General features: G+C 44.4%; 1 protein-coding gene across 1 annotated transcript in view; it reads left to right on the top strand.

Moving 5' to 3' along the window:
• FBN3 (fibrillin 3) overlaps positions 1 to 19,289 on the top strand; it is a 106,484-nt gene extending 87,195 nt beyond the window's left edge. The window contains exons 52-63 of the mRNA XM_074205012.1: positions 178 to 300; positions 1,510 to 1,641; positions 2,761 to 2,886; positions 3,444 to 3,650; positions 4,568 to 4,693; positions 6,654 to 6,776; positions 7,541 to 7,657; positions 10,195 to 10,323; positions 10,646 to 10,765; positions 11,939 to 12,170; positions 15,367 to 15,538; positions 17,905 to 19,289. Of these exons, the coding sequence (XP_074061113.1) occupies positions 178 to 300; positions 1,510 to 1,641; positions 2,761 to 2,886; positions 3,444 to 3,650; positions 4,568 to 4,693; positions 6,654 to 6,776; positions 7,541 to 7,657; positions 10,195 to 10,323; positions 10,646 to 10,765; positions 11,939 to 12,170; positions 15,367 to 15,538; positions 17,905 to 18,243 (1,946 nt within the window). The 3' untranslated portion in view covers positions 18,244 to 19,289. The remainder of the gene's footprint in view (positions 1 to 177; positions 301 to 1,509; positions 1,642 to 2,760; positions 2,887 to 3,443; positions 3,651 to 4,567; positions 4,694 to 6,653; positions 6,777 to 7,540; positions 7,658 to 10,194; positions 10,324 to 10,645; positions 10,766 to 11,938; positions 12,171 to 15,366; positions 15,539 to 17,904) is intronic.
• Positions 19,290 to 19,492: the final 203 nt, after the last annotated feature.

Below are 19,492 nucleotides of genomic sequence, written 5' to 3'. Positions count from 1 at the left end.
TTCAGGTTCTCCATTGGAACAAGGAGGGGTTTGGACTCAATTGATCTTTCTGCTGATGTGATTCCTTTGAGGTTGGGCAGACTAGCTCAGACCTGGGTTGCTCCAGGGTGGGTCTGGTTGTCAAGCTACCTCCTCCCCAGCCTCCCCTTGGCCTCCCCATAATGTCTGTCCCCACAGACATTAATGAATGCTCCCTGAATCCCCTGCTCTGTGCATTCCGCTGCATCAACACCAAGGGCTCCTATGAATGCACTTGCCCCTCTGGATACATGCTGAGAGAAGATCGAGTCATGTGTAAAGGTTAGCTTTAAAGTCCCAGGGCTACAGGAAGCTGGATGGGAGGTAAAGAGGCTGGAAGGGAGGTGAGGAGGCTGGAGGGGAGAGGAAGAGGCTGGATGGGAAGTGAGGAGACTGGATGGGAGCTGAGGAAGCTAGAAGGGAGGTGAGGTGGCTGGAAGGGAGGTGGAGAGGCTGGAAGGGAGGTGAAGAGGCTGGAAGGGAGGTGAGGAGGCTGGAAGAGAGGTGAGGAGGCTAGAAGGGAGGTGAGGAGACTGGAAGGAAGGTGAAGAGGTTAGATGGGAGGTGAAAAGAAAGGATGGGAAGTGGTTGGGAGGTGAGACTAGAAAGGAAGTGATGAGGTTGGATGGGAAGTGAAATAAGGAGTTGGATGGGAGGAGAGGAGTTTGGTTGGGAAATGAGACTACATGGGAGGTAAGGAGGCTAGAAAGGAGATGAGGAGGTTGGATGAGAAGTAAGGAGGCTAGAAGGGAGGTTAGTTAAGAATTGAGGAAACAGGGGCAATTAGGTAGAGTCAGGAGGATCTGAGTTCAAGTTTGGCCTCACACACTTAATAATTACCTAGATGGATGACCTTGGGCAAGTCACTTAACCCCATTTCCTTGCCAAAAAAAAAATGAGGAAGCTAAGTAGGAGAGGAGACTAGAGGAGAGGTAGAGAGATTGGATGGAAACAAGGAGGTTGTAGTTGTAGAGGTTGGATGGAAGGAAAGAAATTTATATGAGAGACATGTGAAAGATGAAGAGGTTGCAGGGAGGGAGACTGAATGAGAGGTGGATGAGGAGGTTAGGAGGTGATCAATGGGAACCTACAAATGAAGAAGACACATCTAGGGTTGGGAGGCTGCCAGTGAACAGGTGATTTAATGAGAACAGCTGCAGAGCTTACTTGACTATACTTAGAAAATACCAAGGTCCTTAGTGTGGGCTAGTGTAGAATGAGAGTCTTACAGGGGAGCTTGACCAAGACTTTCAGGAATTGTTTGCTAGTGAGAGAGAGACCTGCCTACTAGATCAGTCAGATGGGAACCTCAGGAAGCCCAGCCTCAAACAACCCCTAGGAGAGAATCCCTTCCTATGAAGGGTCAGCACTAGACCTAGGGCTGGGCCTAGTTAGCATGGCCATGTAATGGATGGATAAGCTACAGAAATGAGGGCAGGCCATGGAAGGCAGGTGGGGTGGAGTCCCATCCAGATGTGTGATTGACTGCAGATCTGGACGAGTGTGCTGAGGGACTGCATGACTGCCCAGCCCGGGGGATGCTTTGCAAGAATTTGATAGGCACCTTCACCTGCATCTGTCCCCCTGGCCTACAGCCCCGGGCCCACGGTGAAGGCTGCACAGGTAAGGGCCAGAGCCCCAAACCCCTCATTGTCCACCATCTCTGTTTATCCATCCTTTTACCTGATCACTGTCCCCCCGGTCCACTCTTCCCATTTCTCTTCCCTGAAATCTCTGGCCTCATCTGCCCCACTCCTTGACCTTCATCTCTCTTCTTCTTCTTTGATCTCCCATCATTATGCCCTAGCCTTATCTCCCATCTCTGTCCCAGCCTCATTCCTGTAACCCTCGTCCTTGTTTTCCCTCTCGCCTATCTCTGTCTCCCACTGTTTCTGTCAACCCACCCCAGCATTTAACACAGTGTCTGATAAATGCTAGGTTGCCTTGGGAAGTGGGAAGAGGAAAAAAATTTAAAGCTCAGAACTATCGATGATGTTCTTGTCAATTTTTATGCATTTGAATATTGGATTAATAAATAAAGAAATAAATTTTTTTAAAAGTGGCTGACTGAGCTTTCAGGACCTTGAGAAACTAGGAGTAGGGAAGACAAAGAACTGAGAACTGGACACAAGAAAGGATGGAATCTAGTGTCACCTTAACATTTATCATCAGTCCTCAACCTTCTCTTCTTCAGGGAAAGCAGTCCAGACCCTTAACCTTTCCCCAGAGAACTGATCTGTCATTTGACCATCCCTCTTCTGGACACTGAGCTCCACGAGAGAAGAGAACGGGTTTTAGTTAATTTTCCCAAGCACCCGCCACCCCTCTGCTAGACTGGAGAGGCAATATTTAGGAGATGGGTATGGCACATCCATAGGAAACTAATGTCCATTGGCATCATGCATATCCAAATGATAGAGGATACCAATTCCCCATGGAAAGATAAAAGAATTCCTTTCCCCAGGGAAAGGATGATCACCATCTTCCAATGCAGGAAGAGTTTCTTTGAAGGAAACGTTGGGCAACTGGTCTCCATGTCTATGGAGCAGAAGCAGAGGGAAATGGGGCTCACTAAAGAAGGGTATAAGGAAGAACCCCTTGACCCCCAGTGGGCAGCTAAGGGAAATCATAGGAACCAAGAGAGAAGCTGTTTATCTGGCTTAAAAGCAGAGTGAAGACCCTGTGGAGATCGGGGATGGAAGAGACTGGGTGTCCATGAATTGGTGTCTTCCCCTTCCTTAGATGAGAATGAATGTCGAACCCAGCCTGGCCTCTGCTCCAATGGACGCTGTGTGAACACTGTGGGCAGCTACCACTGTGACTGCAATGAGGGCTTCCAGGCCGGCCCCACAGGCACGGAGTGCCTTGGTAAGTCCTCTGAATACTCCCCCTACTTCCCCTGGAGATAGGCAGGCCTCCAAGGCTTCTGTTAGGGTTCCCCCAATTCAGCCTCTCCCCTCAGAATATTTCCATTTCTGTCTCTATGATCCCTGGAGTCAGAGAATCTGGGTTCAAATACCCAGCTCTGACACCCAGCTGTCACTTACCATTTGACCCTGGACAAACCACTTAGTCTCTGGGACTCACATTTTCCATCTGTAAAATGGGTATTTTACAGAAAGAGGCTTAGTATCAGTAAGACCTCATTTTAAAGCTTGCCTCTGATCCACACAAGTTCTTGGCCATGGCCATATTACCTCTCATGATACAAGTTGCCTGAGACTAGTTGCCAATCTGTATCAGTGGAGAGCATTTTAACACTAGGAGTAGGTAAAATTAGAGACCCAAAGCTTTCCATCCCTTCACCCCTTCAAAAAATCTATTTCAGGCTATTTAGGGAAAGTATCTTGTAAAAAAAAAGGCACTTAGAAATGTGGAATGTTGTTATTTATTTCTCATACCCTTTCCCTTTGATTCTTTCCCAGACACCCGTCAAGGTTCCTGCTTCACTGAGGTACTGCAGACCACATGTCAACTGTCTTCCACCAACCACAACCCAGTCACCAAAGCTGAGTGCTGTTGTGATGGGGGCCGAGGCTGGGGCACCCTCTGTGAGCTCTGTCCCCTCCCTGGCACTGCCCACTACAGGAAGATGTGCCCACATGGTTCTGGCTATACCACCGATGGCAGAGGTCAGACAAATCCCTCTTCTGATATTCCTAGTTTTAAGGAAGTTACTTTCCTCTCTCTTTAAGCCTCAGTTTCCCCTTCAGTAAAAAGGACAAAATAATCTTTTCACTGCTTACCTCCTGGTTAGAGGAAAGCAATTTGTAAATCATAAATTATTATAGAAATTGTTTTTGCTATTCTTAACATGTCAATGCCCATCTTTAGTCTCTTATTAAAAGAGGATTAATTTATGACAGCAAGTTCAGCCAAGGTCAAAACGCACATAGAAACAGACTCTTAGAGAACCCCTGGAGAGTGATTATAGATCCACTCAAAAAGCCACTTTAGATGTTCATCACTGCTGAGGATGACTTTCTCTCCTCTTTTTTTTTTTAAAGACATGCCAGATCAATTGATGAATCCTTAGGGCCTTTACTTTCTGATAAATTGAAATGGTTCTGAGAAGTCAGGGAAGTTTTTTCATGTTTCAGCAGTATTGGAATCTGGTCTTCTTTCAGTTTGGGGAATGAAGGCTGGGGAGAGAGAGACCTCTTTGTGTACCTAGGGGAATGGGACTATGTCCGGGGAGACATCATTTATCCTTTGGTGGACTATGTCAAGAGACAGTATAGATTAAATAGAGTTCTGGGCTTGGAGTCAAGAAGACCTGAGTTCTAATATGCAAATAGGAACTATTACCAGGAGATCAGAGAGTAAACTGGGAACTAGTTCAGGACAGAAAGAATCACTGTGGGAATCTACTTAGAAATTAACCCTCAACTTCTACAGACCAGCTCATTGCCATGGAGCCGTAGTAAGAAGTAGAAGGGTAGGGATGGGGAGATACTTTTCATGCTAGAACTTCATGCCAAGAATCCCCAAGGATTGTGGGGACCATGGTATGATAGCAGGATTGGATTGAGTCTCTTCTTCTTTGCAGACATTGATGAATGCAAAGTTCTGGCCAACCTCTGTCAAAATGGTCAGTGCATCAACACCATCGGCTCTTTCCGCTGCCACTGTGAGACTGGATACACACCCGACATTACTGGCACAGCCTGTGTGGGTAAGTCCTAGCCCAGGGGGCTCTGTCCCCAGCCAATCAGTTCAGAATAGGAATCCTGGAAAATGAGAACAAGGCCATAAAACTTGCTATAGAGGGGAAAGCACTGTATTCAGAATCAGGAGAGACCAAAATGAAACCTCTGGGCAAATCACTTTAATTTCTTTGAACCGCAGTGTGCTCATCCACAAGCTAGAGATATAACATTTATACTCCTTGCCTCCCAGTATTGTTATAAGGAAATCATTTTGTTACAGGGAAAGCATGTGTAAATATATATGCACACATATACACATATGTGCAACTATGGTGTATGTATGTATATATGTGGAAAAGAGAGAGAATAAAGAAATGGGAATTATTATTAGGCATCTGGTCAATTGTAGCACCACAGATCAAGGCCATAGTTTCCAGGGCTAATGCTATGAGAGACAGAAAATTCTTCTATCCATGACATGAGAATAGCTAGGAGATGGAACCTAGTTTTTGGTTGGAGACTGAGGAAGGACTAAATGAATTCAAGAGGTCCCTGCGGGTTAACTGAGTTTTATTCTCATGTATCTGAGCTAGGTTTCTGGTATCCCCCAGGTTCATTCTACTAGCCTTTTTCAATCATTCATACATTCCTCCTTTCCTTCCTTTATTCATTCATTCATTTATTCTTTCATTTCTTCATATGTTTCTTCCTTCTTTCATACATTCCTTCCTTCCTTCATTCACACATTCATTCCTTCTTTCATTCACACATTCATTCCTTCTTTCATTCCTACATTCGTTCATTTCTTCATTCTTCATTCTTCATTCCTACATTCATTCATTCCTTCATTCATACATTCACTCCATCTTCATTCCTTCATTCACTCATGTTCCTTCTTTCTTTCATATAATGCTTCCTTCATTCATACATTCGCTCATTCCTTTCTTCATTCTTATATTCACTCCTTCCTTCATACATTCATTCCTTCCTTCATTTCTACATTCATTCCTTCATTCGCTCATACATTTGTTCCTACCTTCATTCCTGTAGTCATTCCTTCTTTCATTACTTCATATATTCATTCATTCCATTCATTCAAATACTCATTCATTCCTTCCTACATCCATTCCTTCTTTCGATCCTACATTCATTCCTATTTTCATTCCTATAGTCATTCTTCCTTCATCCCTTCACTCATTCCTTCCTTCATACATTCATACTTTCATTCATTCATATGCTTCTGCTTTCCTTCATATAGTCATTCCTTCCTTCCTTCATTACTACATTCATTCGCTTCATCATTCCTGCATTTATTCCTTCATTCATATATTCATTTATTCAACAAGTGCCTAATCTGATGGCTGCTTTGTCAAGTTTATCTGAAACTTGGTCCTTCTTCCTGGAGTTTATATTTTGGTAAAGGAATAAAACAAAAACTCAAATGACTATACTATACGACATCCTATGATAAACATGTCAGAGAGGTACAGGCAAAGAACCAGGTGAAATGTGAGAGGAGGTGGAGAGGTTAGGACTTAAAATCAGGGGATCAGGAACAACTTTCTGGAGGTGATGACATTTAAATCAAGCTTTTAGGGATGCATAGTATTTTAAAAGGGAAAAGAGGGAGGATGCCCAAGGATTAGGAAATAGAGTGAGTGAAGTCACAGAAGTGGTGAGAAAGAATTTAGGGCATGTTTGAGGAAAGAGAGTAGACTGACTAGAGCTTAGAGGACATGGGAAGGAGTATGAGATAAGACTGGAAAGGGAGGGGAGTGCCTTAAATGCCAGACTGAGGAGTTGGGCTTGGGAGATGCCAGAGATTTCTGAAGAGGGGAGTCAGAAAGGCTCAGGGAAGGGGGACTGGAAGGATGCTAATGAGACCTGACCTTGTACATTGAGAGAGCCCTGTGGGGTGGGGGAGATCTTCCCTGTGCCTGAATGGTCTGATTTCTCCATCCTTTCTCTACCCCTACCCCCATTCAGATGTGGATGAGTGTGAACAATCTCCGAAGCCTTGTAACTTCCTGTGCAAAAATACAGAAGGCAGCTTCATATGCTCCTGCCCTCGGGGTTACCTCCTCCAGGCAAATGGCAAGACCTGTAAAGGTGACTAAACCTTCTCTTCCCTGACCAAGGCAACCTGAGGGCCTTGGCCTTAGAGGTGGGAAAGGGGAGGACAAGGGTGATCAGACATAAGAATGATTTGTCCATCTTCAACTTCCCAGGAAGCTCCTGGGCATGGAATTCTTCTCTTTGGTCTTGTTCCTTAGGAGCCCCATGGGACACCTGATAGAGGTGGGGAGAAGGAGGATTTGCTTGCCCAAGCCTGCCCAAGTTTTTTTTTCATTTGGCTGCTCCTACCCCCCTCACCCAGACCTAGAAAAGAGAGTGACCTATACATGACTCCACTGGGTGCCCAGTCTACTCCCTTGAGATATCCCAGAGCCACCATTTTGATCTGAGCACTGTCCTCTTTCTAGTCTCCTTTAGGTATTTCTGAGGATAATTACTGGGACCAAACAACATAGGACAAGGACCATTCACTGCCCTAGACAATTGGGTGTCATTGTGGGGTAGAGGATAGGAAGGGAGGCTGGGCTTCAGGGGTATGGCAAGATCCTTGAACGTGAACTCAGAAAACTCAGGTGTGGAACCCCAACTCTGACACTGGCTCTATGATTGTCAGCCAAGTCTGTTTCCCATCTCTGACCCTCAAGTTCCTCATCTGAAAAAGGAGGATATTGAATTCTGTGCCCTCTAAAATCTGTGCCAGCTCTAAATCTGTGTGAGCCTATTAGCGTATACTAGAATATGTTTGTTCAGTACTTTGAGTACAGTACAGTGGTTGTCATCATTAACACAATTTTTAGATCTTGACGAATGTGCCACCAAGCAACATAATTGTCAGTTCCTTTGTGTCAACACCGTGGGAGGCTTCACCTGCAAGTGCCCCCCTGGCTTCACACAGCATCACCACTCTTGTCTAGGTGAGTCACCCATGACCGTGGATTGGAGGCTGGTGGGATAGGACACAGGGCAGGAATGGAATTCACTGCTCCAGTACCTACTGGGTCTGGTCCCCCTCAGAGCTTTGTCACTCAAGCTGGTCAAGTCCAATCTCTCATTTAATCATCCTACATTTATGGAATGTCTACTCCATGGCCATCACAATTCTAGGCCCTGGGGATCCAAAAAGAGAAAACAAAACCATCTTTATCCTCAGACATCTTTCATTCTATTGGGAAACAATGTATGTATACATATACAAGATGTGTTCAAAGAAAGTACAAAGTAGAGAGGTGGCCTCAGAGTTAGGTTCAAGATCTGTGTGATCCTGGGCAATACATTGGACCCCTAGGCAACTTCTAAAGACTCCCAGTGTCAGAGCAGGTGCTCATCAACATGGATAGTAGGAATCCCTCACTAGCATTTCCTTGTCCCAATGAAACCAGAGGTCATAGTCCTCCCTCTTTGTACCCTAAAAATACAAAATAATTTAGTGTGGGAAAAGGGAGAGTCACTTTACAATAGGGAAGGTACACAAGGCATCCATAAGTCAGAGATAAGATAACCAAACAGAAACTAGGAGACTGTGGAGAGTAAAGAGTTAAGACCAAGGTCCAGGCTGACTGGCAGGAATTTGAATGGCTGTGTGATCTGGAGAGCAGAGAAGGGAAATAAGTCGGAAAGGGCCCATGGTTTTCAACTGATGAGTTTAGGTAAGGTAGAAGGGAAGGAACTGAGCTATAAACTTCCATGAGATTGCTTCCAATTTGACCCTGGAGTGAGATTAGTCTTGGATTCCCTGAATCTGCCATGCATCTCAGAATTTGGAATGAGAAGAGACTTTAGAGACCATCTAAGCCCATCATTCCTCATTTCGCAGAGGAGACTCAAAGGACACAAGATTGTTGATGTGAAATCCTTTGGAGAGCAAAGGGCAGAGCTGGTGTGTGAACCCTTGTCCACTACAATACTTGCACGATTCACTCTGACACAGCTGCTTCTCTTCCCTCAAATACAAGGCAACAAACATTTGTAGGGAGACATAATGATACATGACAAGACCATAGAATTTGTAGTCAGAGGAACTGAGTTTGAATGCCAGATTTGCTATTTACTACAGGTGTGATGTTGGTCAAGTCACTATGGGACTCTGTTTCTTCATCTGTAAAATGAAGGAGGTGTACTAAATGACCTGTGAGGTCCCTTCTAGCTTTACTATATAGAGATATAAATCTATCTAGATATCTATATTTTGTGTATATTTAGATAGAATGATGGATGGGTGTATGGATGGATAGATAGGTAGATAGAAGAACAAATGGAGAGAGGTAAAATAGATAGATGGACAGATGCATGGATGAAAAGATGGAAAGATAGATAGATAGATAGATGATAGATACTTGGATAAATAGATAATCAACTAAATGTGTATTATGAGCAGGGCCCTGTGCTGTACTCTGAGAGTACAAAGTTAGAAAGATGACATAGTTCTTGCCCTCAAAGAGATTACAATATACTAGGAAAACTGTGGCTTATATATATATTGATAAATATGCAAAATAGGCTGTCATGGAAACAAAGGCAAGATGCAGACTAAGAGCTCTAGGAAAGTTTCAGAGGGAGAAAGCACTTTTAGCTAGAATGGGAATCAAGGAAGACTTCATGGAGTAGATAATTACTGAACTAGTCCTTGAAAGTAGAAAAAAATTTCACCAAAGCAGACATGAGGAAGGAGTGCATTCCAGACTTGGGAAGCTTGGGTGGAATGTGACTGGATGAGATCAGGAAACAAAGAGTAGTTCAGTTTGACCAGAATAGAGACATCATCAATGGGAGTAGTGTAAGATGAGGCCAGAAAGGTATACTAAACCCATATTATGGTGGGGACTTGAGTGTCGGACTGCAGAGTTTGCATTTTGTCCTAGAAATAAGAAGTCAGTAGAGATTTTTTGCAGAGTGGAGTGAAATAGTTAAACCTAGTCATTAGAAAGATTAATTGGTAGCTGTGTGAAAGATAGGTTTGGAAACATGCTAATAGTCAAGAAGAGAGGGAACAAGGCCATAATCTAACTTAGTAACAAAGTGAGTCAAAAGGATGGCATGAATGTAAGAGACTTGAATGAGGCGGAATCAACCATGGGGATATGGATAATAGCAGATCCTAAACCTCCTTATCTCTAGCTCCTCAAGCCAGAGGGATGGGGTGGGAGAGGTTGGGGATGGGAGACAGCCTCCTGGAAAGGGTAGTTACTATTTAACTATTGGGTTCCATCAATTGTCCAAACTTCAAGCTACAGTCCCCCAAAGGGAAATGGCTAAGGCTAGATATGGATTTCTCCTCCCTCCCACACTTGGTATTTCCACTCTATGATACACAGAGAAAAGGTCCTGACTGCTTCCCTAATTCCCTGGTCAGAGATAGAAGGCCACCACTCTGGGTCACCTATATGGTACTCTTGCCATTCCAAGAACCCCATCTTAGTCCCTCAGGGATATTCTCAAATGTTTGTTCTTGCAGACAGTGACGAGTGCATGACCCAGCCAGGCCTCTGTGGGGCCCAAGGACAGTGTGAGAATACCCCTGGTAGCTACAACTGTCAGTGCCAACGAGGATTCTCCCTGGATAGCACAGGACTCAGCTGTGAAGGTAAAAGAGGAGCCAAGTCATTGCAAGGGGATCAGGACCTGGGGTCCCATTCTGGAATCTGGAGACCAGGGAAGGGCAAATTAAGATTTGAGAAGAGTTATGGGGTAAAGGGAGATTTCTTATTAGAGACTGCAGAGAACTTTCAGAATGTTTTGACATCCTACAAACATGTGAATTGTATGCAAAACTCTTCATACATGGATATCAGCTTTGTAGTTGGTAGATCTAACAGGGATGGAGGAAGCCCTCTGATTACAGAATGTGAACCTGCTTGTACAGTAGGACTTTTGGTTGAATGGGGCAATGGGTGATTTTCTTACAGATGTAGATGAGTGCGATGGGACTCACCATTGTCAGCATGGCTGTAGGAACATGGTAGGCAGTTACCGTTGTGGTTGCCCCAATGGTTTCACCCCACACTCTCAATGGGACCAGTGTGTAGGTAAGTGCTAAATCCCCTGGGATATTACAATTTAGAGCCAGAAAGGGATCCTAGGAATTAATCCATAACGTTAAACCCTATAATATTCCAGAAGAGGAAGCTGAGGCTTCAAGCTGGGTAGTCTTGTCCACGGTCAAACAGATCATCCATGGAAAAACTAGGATTTGAACCTGGGTTTCCAGAATCCAAATCTAGAGCTATTTTACTATGATACAATATTGCCTGTTATGGCCAAGGGTGGGAAGGGAGGTTGGGGAGGGAACTACATTAGAAAATGGAGATAATACCAAAACAAAAAGTATCAATAAAAAATTATTTTAAAAATAAAAAGAAGTCAGAGGAGAGGGCATACTCCTTAGGATCACTAATAACCTAAATTCTGAATAGAGAAAGGCAATTGGAATACTTAGAGATAGAGATGGGAGGGCAGTTGGATATGGAAATGGTAAAAATCAGGCAAGCAAAAGTGGGGAAATATATCCTGGAGAAGAAAATACATGAAGGGGAGAGGAAGGAAGGGGAGAGAGAATGGGTACAAAGCTTTGACTTCTTACCATTGGATTTCTAGCCCCTGACTCCTGGTTCCCTGCTATGTTCTGCTAAAGTTCAATTCCATAACTAGGGTTGTTGGGGCTTAGACCCAGTACAGCAAAACATAGAGGGGCTGATGGCACTTACCCTCCTTTACCAATATAGAAACAGAACTTAGCACAAAACTTGCAAGAACAGATGATTAAAGTCAGAAGCTATCCATTGTCATGCTTCATCCTTTGACTCCTCCTCTAAATCCTTCTGTTATGTTCCATGTGATGCAGGTCAAGCCTCATCCCCTAGTGATAAGTGTTTCCCAGGTCTCCTCCCACTATAGTGCAGTATCCTAGAATCAATCTCTCTCTCCCCCAGGACAATACATTTCTTGATGCTTATCACAGGCAAGGTTCAAAAACCTTGCCCTGGGAGTCAAAACTGCTACTTACAACTCTGGTGAAACTCTTTTTACTATACTTCCCATGGTCTCCTAATGGCCTTTTCTCTTCTTCCTGAACCCTAGCCTTCTATGGATAACTTCTTTGCCCAGAGCTCCATCCAGGTTGGGTAGCCTCAGGCCCAGCCATGGCCCTGTCCTTAGTCATAGCAGCCATCTTGGTCTCAGACTCTGCCTTCTCCTTCCAGATGACAATGAGTGTTCCAGCCCCACTGCCTGTGGCTCAGCCTCCTGCTACAATACGCTGGGCAGCTTCAAGTGTGTCTGCCCCTCGGGCTACGACTTCGACCAGGCCTTTGGAGGCTGCAGGGATGTGGATGAGTGCTCTGCTGGGGGCAGCCCCTGCAGCTATGGCTGCTCCAACACCAATGGGGGCTACTTATGTGGCTGTCCAGGGGGTTACTTCCGTGCTGGGCAAGGGTGAGTAAAGTTCTCTCCTTCGACCTGCACACATCTGTACAGGCCTCCTATATAGGCTCATAGAAAAGATATTAGCAGTCATTTGATCCTATCTGTCCCATATGAGAAGTCTTTAACATCCTATCTGGCCTCTGCTTAAAGACATCCAGGACATGGAACTCACAACCTCAGCCAGGAAGTAACTCCTTCCTTTGGGTAGCCTTTATCATTAGGAAAGATTTTGCAACATTGAGCTCAAATTTGCTCCTAGTCTTGGCCTCTAGTGCCAAGGAGAAAATAAGTCCTTCTTTCACATGACAGCCCTTCATATATTTGAAGAGAAATACCACATCCCCCTAAGCCAGGGGCTCTGAACCTCTTTTGGGTCCTGGATCCTTTGGGCAATCAGTTATAGACCCCTTCTCAAAAGCATATTTTAAATACATCAAATAAAATTCATAGAATTACAAAGTAAAACAATACATTGAAATGTAATTATCAAAAAAAATACAGTTAAAAAATCCTGCCCTGAGTCTTCTCTTCTCCAGTCTCCATCATTCTCTATTCCTTTTACTAATACTTGTATTGCAAGAACTTGAGACCTTCATCCTTCCATTCTCATTGCTCTGGTTATTCTCCTGATTGGTAGTATTCTTCCTAAGATGTATCCTCAGAGCTACACACAGGAGTCCAGACAGGATCTGAACAGTCGAGTATGACACATTACCACCTCCTTGGTCTGGAGACTAGCTCCATTTTGTAGCAATCTAAATTCTTATTGGATTTTTTTAATCTATCCTGTCCTACCATGCGGCATAGGGTCCACTGAAATCCCTAGATCTTCTTTAAGGAAACTATCCTCTAAGCTATATTTCCCCTGCCCTAACCACTAGAGCTGTCCAAATGTGCCACCAGCTCCCTAGAGGAATCCTTTTGCCAACCTAAAAGCACTATTTTATTTTTTCTATTATTTCTATTTTTTTGTACTTTCTATTGAAATGTTTGTTACCATCACCCAGATCATAGATCTGTCCCTGGAAAGGACCTTCAAAGCCATCTAATCCACCCCTCACATTTGATAGATGAAGAAACTGACTCTTAAAGGGTTAAAGGATTTGCTTGAGGTCACATAGTCAGTAAATTTTAGAATCAGGATTTGAACCCAAGTCTGCTTGGCTCTAAGATCAGAACTCTGTCCCCTACACCACAGGTTGGATGACCATTTGGTGACACTGCAGAAAGGGTGGGACTAGCTGACCCCTGAGGTTCCTTCCAGCTCTGAGATCCTGAGGTTCTATGATTCTAAGCTTGTGTGATTTTTGACCTGTATATACTTCATGTGTGCAGATATAACATACATGTGCATGTAAACACATAGCTACAGACATCCCTGTATGCCTACCACACACATGATCACACAGATCTACCATCTGGGGCCAGGAGCAGTGCTTGTATAGGCTGCTTCCTTCAGCTCTCCCAAGAGGAGGCTCTTCTATGTGCTCCTACGGGGGTTCAACTTCTGCGGGGTTCTTGGAACCTGACAGGAGGGATAGAGTCAGCAAAATTAGTTGAGTCAACACAGGGGTAAAGGCAGGAGCAGGTTGACTGACTGTCAGCTGCTTGGATTTATTTTTATAGTCTCAGAATCATGTATGCATCAAGCAAGCAAGCTAAGATCATTTCCTTGGTTACAAAAGTATACAATTTTCATTATCAATCATATAATTCATGTGATTACTAGTTTAATTAATAATCATATAGTTAATTGATTTTTATCCCTACTCAGACCATGATGACCTCAACCTATCTGTTACCTTGTTTGTTACTACATTGTATAATTGTTAATTCATCTAAAGTTATTAATTAAGCAATTCTTTTAATGGAAAGTTTTTTATATTTTTTTGCATAAGTAATGTTTTTTGATATACTTCCTTAACAATCTATAGTGAGGGTCTTTATGAGGGTCCACCCATCCGTTAACTCTTACAATAACCAATTTTCCTTTCAGGCCTTATTGGTAGAAACCACGGTTTCTGTGACTTTTTTATTCTTTCCTATGAAACTAAGGCTATTAGAGTTCACATATCGGTCACCTATACTAACTATTCTCTCACCATCTTTTTCATATATTCCTGTGTATGGTAAGGGGCGCAAAACTATTAATTTCCTTGGAATTCTATCTGACCCAACTTGTATCTGTTTTCCCTGTATATATTCTGACATCTTGGAATTCCCAGTGTTGGGTTTTTCAGAGATTTCATAATGTTGAAGCCTTTTGTATGCCTCAGGGAGAGGCAGTCCTGTTAAATTTGGACAGAGTTCACAATCTGTTTTATTCAAGGAATTTCTCTGAAATCCTTCCCTTATAGTCATTCCACTATTAGAGTGAGTAAATATTGCAATCAATAATAAACCTATATATATTGGTATGCTTGGAATCCCTATATATATTGAAGAAGGAAATGTTCCATCAGGCAGTGTGACTGCCTTGAGTCTTCTTGCCTCAACTGTGTCAAGCAACTTAGAGACCCTGGCTCCCAACATGCTCCTGTCCTCAGTCTTTCTCCTCTTCCCTTCCTGGGTCAGCTCCAACTCACAGTTCATCAACAGGCATTTATTGAGCTCTTACTGGGTATAAAGCACTGTGTGAAGCTCTGGGAGTACAAATAAAAAAGGAAAAGAATCCCAGTTCCCGAAGAGCTTCTATTCTAATGGAGGAGACATGTTAAAAAGCCATATACAGGGACAGCTAGGTGGCACAGTGGATAGAGTACCGGCCCTGGAGTGAGTTCAAATCTAACATCAGACACTTAAATAGCTGGGTGATTCTGGGCAAGTCACTTAACCCCAATTGCCTCAAAAAAAGAAAAAAAGCTATCTACATACAAGACATGTACAGAATAGATGGAAGATAATGTCTGAGGAAAAGATGCTTGTAGAACCCAGAAAAGGCTTCCACCAGATATGAGATTTGTGCTGAGACATCAGGGAAACCAGGAGGTGGAGGGAAGGAGGGATACCAGACTCTTCCCAAGGGTGAGGCTGGTGCAAAGACAGGGATATTGTATACAAACAACAGCAAGGTGGTTGGTGTAACTGGATTGTGGTGTATGGAAGCAGGGAAAGGCTGGTAATAGGAACACATCTAGGCTGGCTAGGGGTTGGATTCTCTGGAGTCTGGAGGCTCCTCTGACCTCAGATGCCTCTTCTGGGCCAGGCATTGCATCTCAGGACTTGGCTTCGACAAAAATTCCTATCTGCCCACCCTTGCTGAGGAGGAGGATGAGGAGAACCTGCTCTCTCCTGACACCTGCTATGAGTGTAAGATAAACGGTTACTCCCAAAGAAGCCGGCAGCGAAGACACACCAATGGGACCCAGAGGCACCAGGTAAAGGGAGAGAGGAAAGGAGGGAGGGTGCCCACACCCAGGTTAGTCAATAAATAACTACTATGTGTCAGACACTCCTAGGAAGTAGAGAAAGGGGAGAGGGGAGAGAGGTAGGGGTTGGACCTGTGGTTTCTCTAGTATAGAAAACTTCTCAATGAGGAAACTCCTCAGGCAACTAAGTGATGCAGTAGATAGAGTTCTAGGCCTTCAATCAGGAAGACCTGAGTTCAAATTCAGTCTTAGACACTAGCTGTGTGACCTTGGGCAAATCACTTAACCTCTGTCTGCTTCAATTTAGTTTACTGTAAAATAAGGCTGATAACAGGACCTACTTCCCAGGACTACCGGAAGGATCAAATGATCTATTAATAGTAAAGTGCTTGGCACATAGTAGATCCTTTATAAATTCTCATTCCTTCCCCCCTCTACCAATGCCAAGTTTAGCACCATCTCTGCAAATTATAGTCTCAAAGTCTTGTCCACAAACATTTTATTCATTACTTGCTATGGGTCAGGTATCATGGAGATACAAAGAAAGGCCAAAACCAGGCAAGTTCCTGCCCTTAGTTTCCCCAAGCAATTAAAATGGACTAAATCAATGGTATCTGAAATGGGAGCCACTAAACCCCTAAGGGGGTCCCCAGACCAGAGGATCCCCTGGCCTACCCAAAACATGGAATTCACCTCAATCCTGATGATAATGCTTGTCCTTTTTTTCCCAAGAGGACTATGACATCAGGGAAATGATGCCAAGACAAGCACATGAATTGGATTTGAGTGAGGTGGGGGATGAGGGCTGTGCAATGTCACCAGTCTCACTTTCTCCTTCAGAGCCATCTGTGTCCAGTGGTCAGATATGGATCAGGATGACTGGAGATGGCCCCAGATGCAAGGTAGTCAGGGTTAAGTGACTTGCCCAAGGTCACACACCTAGTAAGTATCTGGGATCACATTTGAACTCAGGTCCTCCTGACTCCAGTGCTGCATCCAGCACCACCTAGCTGCCAACCTCAATCTTAGCCCTCAAGGAAGGCTCAGGATCATCTCCTTGCTGTTTCAGAAGGTATTGATATGTAAAATGTTTGAGGTTTTTTTGTTGTAGGGGAAAGAACTCTGCATTCAAAAGTCACAGGAACTGAGTTCAAATGCTGTGTTACTGCTTGCGTGACCTTAGACAAATCATTATCTCTGGGTCTCAACTCTGCACCCATTTCTCACCAAAGTCTATGATCCTCCCTAGTACCCACCTTGTGTTACCTCCTTATAGTCTTTCTTCTTAGATCTATTTACAAATCTACCTCCCAGGCAGAAGGACCTCTCAAAGTCACCAAATACACTTATAAAGACTAATTTTGGTGGGGAACAGACTGCTGGTTGCAATGCAGAAGAGTAGAAACCAGCCCAAATATTGTTTTTCTATTTCAGTCTCATGGGAGTATCATGGGGCGTGAGGTCTATGTTGTTCAGAGATTTATTCTCTAAATTGAAATTCAAGTTGGCAAACATTTAGTGCTAGCTGTATACAGAGGAACCCTGTACCCAAGACTCAGGGGAGCATAATTAAGCTTGACCTAATTATGCATAATAATTAAACATAATTAAGGTTTGGTCCCTGTGCTTGTGGACCTCACAATCTGTTAATAATATCCCACATTTATTAGAGTCTGAAGACTTATAATTATCTTAGTTATTAATAACAGCAGTAAGTCCCACTTTAAAAACATAATTTTCAATTCATTAACTTATTAAACATTTGCTCCATCAGAGACCCTGAGAATCAGAAATAAAAACACAAAGGCCCTGAGAATCAGAATTAAAAACATAACAATTGCTACCCTCAAGCAGCTTACCTTCTATTGAAGGAAATCATCTGTCTACATTTGAAGAGATGTAAGGCAAACACAAGTTTGTTGTAAGGGAAGAGGGAAATCAGGAAAGGCTTCATGGAGGAGGTGACATTTTGAAGGAAGCTAAACATTCCAAGAGGAAGAGATGAGGAGAGAGAGCTTTCAAGAAAAGGGGGACAGGCTGGCAATGGCACAGAGACAGGCTGTTGTATCATGAAACCTCAAGGTCACCATTTTACAGAAGAGGAAACTGAGGCTGAGAAGGCAAGTGACTTAGCCAATGTCCAATTCTAGCACACTGGACAAGAATGGTTTAAGGTCCACTGCTACTACAACTACTGCTGATAGAGAATGTTATTATTAATAATGATGATTGTTTCCCATTTCTAGAGTGCTAGAAAATGTTTGAAGCACATTCACAACATACAGAAGAGAAAACTGAGTCTTCTTTGTGGGATCCTCGGGGCCTATGCTCTAACTACCTTGGCTTCTTTTTCTCCCTCCTCCCCGCTCCCCCAGATGAGCCTGGCCAGTGTAGACACAGAAGCCCCATTGGCCATGGCCTTGAACCTCTCCAACCTGGGTCCCAGAGAGCACATTCTGGAGCTGCTACCTGCACTGGAGGCCCTGGAGAACCGAGTGTTATACATTATTGCTCATGGCAATGAGGGAGGCTTCTTCCGCATGCAACACAAGGAGGGTCTCAGCTACCTGCGCCTGGGTCGCAAGAAGCCTGGTCCTGGTGCCTACCACTTGGAGGTCATGAGTGTGCCCAGAGCCCTAGGGGATGAGCTGGAGGAGCAGGCTGGGGAAGGAGGCCAAGCTCTGAGGCTGAAACTACAGCTCCATCTCTACTAGCCTGGAGGCCCCAGGCCCCCACCCCAACCCTGACCCTGACCCTGACTCCCCTGGTCCATGTTATCTATGTCCCCTTCTTGTCCCTACAGACACACAGATACACACACACACACATACACACACACATGCATAAGCACACAAACACATACACACACACACACACACACACACACACACACACACACACACACACCTGTGAATCTTGGGCACTGCCCCACCCTTTCATTCCATACTGTCTTTTCTACCTGGGTGCCATTTTTCCCCCTACATACAGAATAACCTTAACCCTTCCTGCTCTCTCTCCTGCCTGGCACAGCCATTCCCTTTATTCTACCCTGTCCTTTCTCTGATGGCCACTGCCTTCACCCCACACAACCCAAACCATCTGACCTTCCTCTTCACTGCAGAGGCTGCCTTAGGGTCTCTGGAGAGAGAAAGGTTGCAAGAGGTCAACCCTGCCCACCTTGCTGGACAGGACCAGACTGGACACTGGAGCCATGGGGAGCCTCTATCCCCTTACCCAGTTTGGAGCTGTAAGGGCAAAGGAAGGAGGAAGGGGAGAGAGTATCCTGTTAAATTTCTTTAGGAATATGGATCCAGTCACATGCAAGGGGAAAAGAGGCAACTTTTAAGTTCTACCTAAGGCTCTACTTTTTTTCTTATCTTGGTGCTTCACCCCCCAATATGTCTGAAGACCTGATTCTCTACCACAACCACCACCAGACATCATTCATGAGATCTGGGAGTTCCAAAAGTCATCCCCCGATTTCCCAAGCAACACTGCCCTCCCCAGACATGCACACACCTCTCCTCCTAAAGGTGCCGCCCACCTCCCATCTCTCACCAGATTGTCCCTTCATCCTTATCCAACCTGTGTTTACTGTATCTTGATTTATTCTCAGACTTGAAAACTGTCTGTATCGCACTGAGGCCGGCCCAGGGAGTCAGAGGGTTAGGGGCCGGTTTCTGAGGGAGCTTCATTCAGACCAAAGGAGCTTCATATGAATGCCAGTCCTGGGAGCTCCTCGAGGCAGCTGGGGGTAGGCATCGGGGCATTAGGCTATTAGTAAAAGAAGCCAGATTTGGGGGCATGTGGGTCCCCATCCCCGTCTCCCACCCCCCACCCTACCCCTCCCCTGCCAGGAAGGCTGGGGCAAGGGCTCTGGGGACCCTGTTTTGTATTAAAAGAAATGGCAACAATAAAATTATTTTGGGTTAAATTTGTCTACTTGTGAGTTCTTGGTGAAGC

Source organism: Macrotis lagotis, chromosome X (genome assembly GCF_037893015.1).
Source record: "Macrotis lagotis isolate mMagLag1 chromosome X, bilby.v1.9.chrom.fasta, whole genome shotgun sequence".
Taxonomy (NCBI): domain Eukaryota; kingdom Metazoa; phylum Chordata; class Mammalia; order Peramelemorphia; family Peramelidae; genus Macrotis; species Macrotis lagotis.
The sequence above is the reverse complement of the archived record's forward strand: the minus strand, read 5'-3'. Positions and strand labels throughout refer to the sequence as shown.